Raw genomic sequence first — 3,888 nt, 5'->3', positions numbered from 1 at the left:
CCACTCGTGACGTCCTGCGCAGTGGACACATGCTTACCATTGGTGAAATACATCTATACATATTATAAAATTGGTGTGTCTGTGTGTAATATCAAAAGAAAAATTCCGGATTTTGGGAAGATGATGTATTTGCGTTGTATGTCTGTCTGTCTGTCCGCAAGCCGCGTTTGTTTCGGGTAATTTCCGAAATGGCTAGACCGATTTCGACCGGACTTTCACTGAAGGATAATGGACATAGACGGACATATTATAGGGTACTTTTTTTTAAATTCTGCGCTGTCAAAATGGCGACCTGACCGCTATCTCTGGAACGGGTGTATCGATTTGGATGGGACTGACTGGAAGGTAGCTGGTAAAAAGTAGATGCACGCGGGAATGTTATAGACAACCATTTTTTTTTAAATTCCAAGCTAACGAAGTTTGTGGGCGACAACTCGTATTCTCTAAACCTATGAAATTTACAAGTTTACGTTCTTTTAATTTAAAAAAATTCTGTGAGTTCAATTAAATCACCTTAGCAGAACGTTAAATTATGTTTACGCAATATATAAAATGGCATAAAAGCACAGGCTAATACAAACTCTGATAAAACATTGATCAACACATGAATAAGTATCGTAGATTTCTTATATTCTCGTATTTAGTAAACATCGATTTAGCTTCAATCCAAGCATAGATGAAAAACGCGATAGCCCGATATTACCCCGGCTTATATTAGCTTCTATATATGCATATTTTTAAACAAAGTAAACATGCTGTTAAAACATATTAGCGAGAAAATAAACGGCACAAGTTAGTCGAGTTAGTTTTATCCCATCTAAATATACATACGGAGATTTCTTAGCATTGGACGTGTTTTTAGCAACAGCGTCGTTGGTATGTTGTTTGTTTGTAGTTGGTTTGTTCCCGAGGGATCTTCTCGCCGGCTTCTCCTGTGCCGCTCTGGAGATATGTGCAGATATAAAAAGCGGTGACGTCACGATGGATTTTAGTATAAAAGAAATAAAAAAAAACATTTCAATAGATTTTCTAAGGTTTCTCAGTTTCAGAGATTTATTTTTTTCTGATTCAAGTTTAAACACTAAAATCCAACGCTATTAATAAAACAAATTATATAACGTGAAAGGCAAAACATAATATTGCAAATAAAAATAATTTTAAAATTAACCAAACTACTAATTAGACAACTGATAGGTAATAGAAATTGAAATAACTTTGAAAAGCTTTAAAAAGAAAATTCCACCACCTTGTGCAGTACATTCGTTCTTTATCTAGAGGTAACTGAGAAGTCATTCGTTCATTCGTTTTCAGCTCTCATTCTTTATTCGTTCATTTCTTCAATCGTGTGTTGTTCTTACCGGTTCGCGGGCTGCGGAGGTTTCTTCGCATTGCTAGTTCCCCTGGGAATGGTGCGTTGGTTTGCTGTCGTGGGTGATGTACTCTTACGAACAGGAACTGGGATACCTCTGTAATCAATTAAGTTATTTTGTCACGTAAAGAACCATAAAATATCATCACCTTGCATGTTTTATTTTGTAATAAGTATCGCCAGTGAATCCGTCCGCGGATATAAAAAAAAACAGAACTAAGTAGCCTGTTTTCTTCCAGACTATCCTCCACATTTATGCCAAATTTTATCAAGTTCAACGGATCTTGATAAAATTTGCTGCTCAACGGAGCAGTTTAGGCTACGAACTCAAGCAACCATCAATCTAAACGTTCGCATTTATGATAATAGTGAGATGGTAAGATTCCAACAATCAAATCTTACGGTATAGTTTGCAAAGTTACTAAAGAAATGATACAATTATGAGAATTTATCTGACCAGTATTATTCATGATATTAAGTAGGTACTGGCCAGTTTATAAGCAGTTAAATTCAATTGTAATTATCAATAGTTTATTTTACCGTTGCGCGTTTTTGGCTGGCGAGGGCAGCATGGCGAGCGGCGCCGCGGGTCTAACCGGCGACGACACCGGCCGTGGGATCTTGGAGCCTCGCGCCGCCGCTGGGGACGTCTCTCCTAAACAATCATTCACAAATAAATTAGTTACACATAATACCTGTTTAAAAGCATATTTTACATACTAAAACTTCGCAACTTTCTCCCTCAAACGTGAATGTGTAGTCATTTAGTTTTACTTATTTCTAGCTATCGCCCAAGTGTGATTAAAAATTATAAAAAAATATAGCTCATGTAGCTTTTCATCGGAGAAAGAACTTTTGAAATCAGCCTAGTAGTTGTTGAGTTATTTCAATAAATACAAAACTTTCCTCATAATAATATTAATACAGACATCTTAAAGTCATATAAAAACAGTCGAAGAAAAACATTACAAATATTTGTAAAAGAATTCCATAGTGTTAGAGGCAGGAAATAGTTGATTTGCATTTGACCAATATGGCGTCTGCCGTCTATTGTCTATCTTCAATGGAAGGTACTCTTCCGATAGGAATAGTTTAAAGTCAGTGCGCTAAGAAAAAAATAGGCGAAGACATTGAACTTTTAGTAACCGGGTGTAGTGTGTTCCGGTATGACTTCATCGACAGTTGACACAAAAAGACATTGGCAATTGTCCATAGACATGCTAAATTATTTTTATTATAGTTATTGTGAATTCTATTTTGATTGCACAGGATATTTTAAACGATATTAAATTAAGCATGGGTAGATCGTAGACGTTATTAAAAAATCGAATCAATTTTGTTCGTCTCTCTCTTACTCTGCCTCTCTTTCTAATATACCTGACGGCGTGCCGGGGCTCTCTGCGTTACTGAGCATTTCCCACTTGAGCTGCAGTCTGCGGAACTTGCCGCCGGTGTTGCTGCCGCCGCCGGTGTTGCCGCTCGCACAGCTGCCCGCGGAGCCCGGCCGCCACTCCTCGCCGCTGCACTCCAGCTAACAAACAAATTCATAGTTAAAAAGCAAAGCCCTTTCTTATCTTGGTAGTGCAAGTTCAAGAACCTTATCTGTGTAGTGACATTACAAAGATTTCTCAAGCGAATAAAATAACAGCTGAGGCTATTCAATTATAAAATACTCATAATTATAAGATCTATCTTCTAATTATAAGTCTCTATGATTATTAATATTACATTTGTCAAAAGGCGTGTCTATAGTTAACATAATTTTGATTACTTTCTATTCTATTAAAACCTACCAACTACGATTTATACATTTCTTTAAATATTGCAATAATGACCTAGAACTCTTATAAATCATTTCAAAATACATCACGGCTAATGTGTCACAGCTAGGAGGCGTAGTGCGTGGGTTACATTAACTAATGGTTAGTAACAAACAGTATTGAATCACCAATACCTACGTCAAATCCTTTGACAAAACAACATCTTACCAACTAAAACACGTAAGAACAAAGGCAGTGTAATAGCGAACAAACTAGAAAACTTAATTACCTTAAACACTGCAAAAAATGAAACACGCAAACTAAAAAGCTTTAAAACGTAGCAAATAAAAAACAAATACCTATAACGTGAAACAAAGAATCGCTACAGAACGAAGCACACAATGTTTTCCCCAAACATGCCTTAGGATTTACCTTTGGATCTGTGCCGGCTTTGGCGGCGGGCTTATTATTCTCTAAACTATCTGTGTAATCGTCACTGTCGTCAAAGACGAGGCGGTCGAAGGCCTGCATCAGCTTGGAGCCGAGCTGCACGCCCGACCAGCGGCGGTTGGCCTCCAAGTCAATACGGCTGTTGTTGGGGCAGACGTCGTAGCCCGCGCTCGGGTTGACGCACGACCGAGGCCGGTGTCTGTCTATAGTGGTCTTGACGTTGGCCGAGTCGTCAAGTAAGTCGGGTGTGGAAGGCTCCTTATTTTTGGGCTCTTTGTGCCGCATTATGACGCTGGTGAGGCAGTCGTC

The 3,888-nt window shown here is 38.3% G+C and overlaps 1 protein-coding gene across 1 annotated transcript in view; it reads right to left on the bottom strand.

Annotated features, from left to right (window-relative positions):
* LOC106104061 overlaps nt 1–3,888 on the bottom strand; it is a 58,606-nt gene that overhangs the window by 1,629 nt on the left and 53,089 nt on the right. The window contains exons 14-18 of the mRNA XM_013283998.1: nt 3,562–3,888; nt 2,747–2,900; nt 1,910–2,024; nt 1,359–1,466; nt 762–942 (exon numbers count right to left, since the gene is read on the bottom strand). Coding sequence (XP_013139452.1) covers nt 762–942; nt 1,359–1,466; nt 1,910–2,024; nt 2,747–2,900; nt 3,562–3,888 — 885 coding nt within the window. The remainder of the gene's footprint in view (nt 1–761; nt 943–1,358; nt 1,467–1,909; nt 2,025–2,746; nt 2,901–3,561) is intronic.

The sequence above is a fragment of the Papilio polytes genome, unplaced genomic scaffold, assembly GCF_000836215.1.
Source record: "Papilio polytes unplaced genomic scaffold, Ppol_1.0 DF823691.1, whole genome shotgun sequence".
In the NCBI taxonomy this organism is placed as follows: Eukaryota; Metazoa; Arthropoda; class Insecta; order Lepidoptera; family Papilionidae; genus Papilio; species Papilio polytes.
The sequence above is the reverse complement of the archived record's forward strand: the minus strand, read 5'-3'. Positions and strand labels throughout refer to the sequence as shown.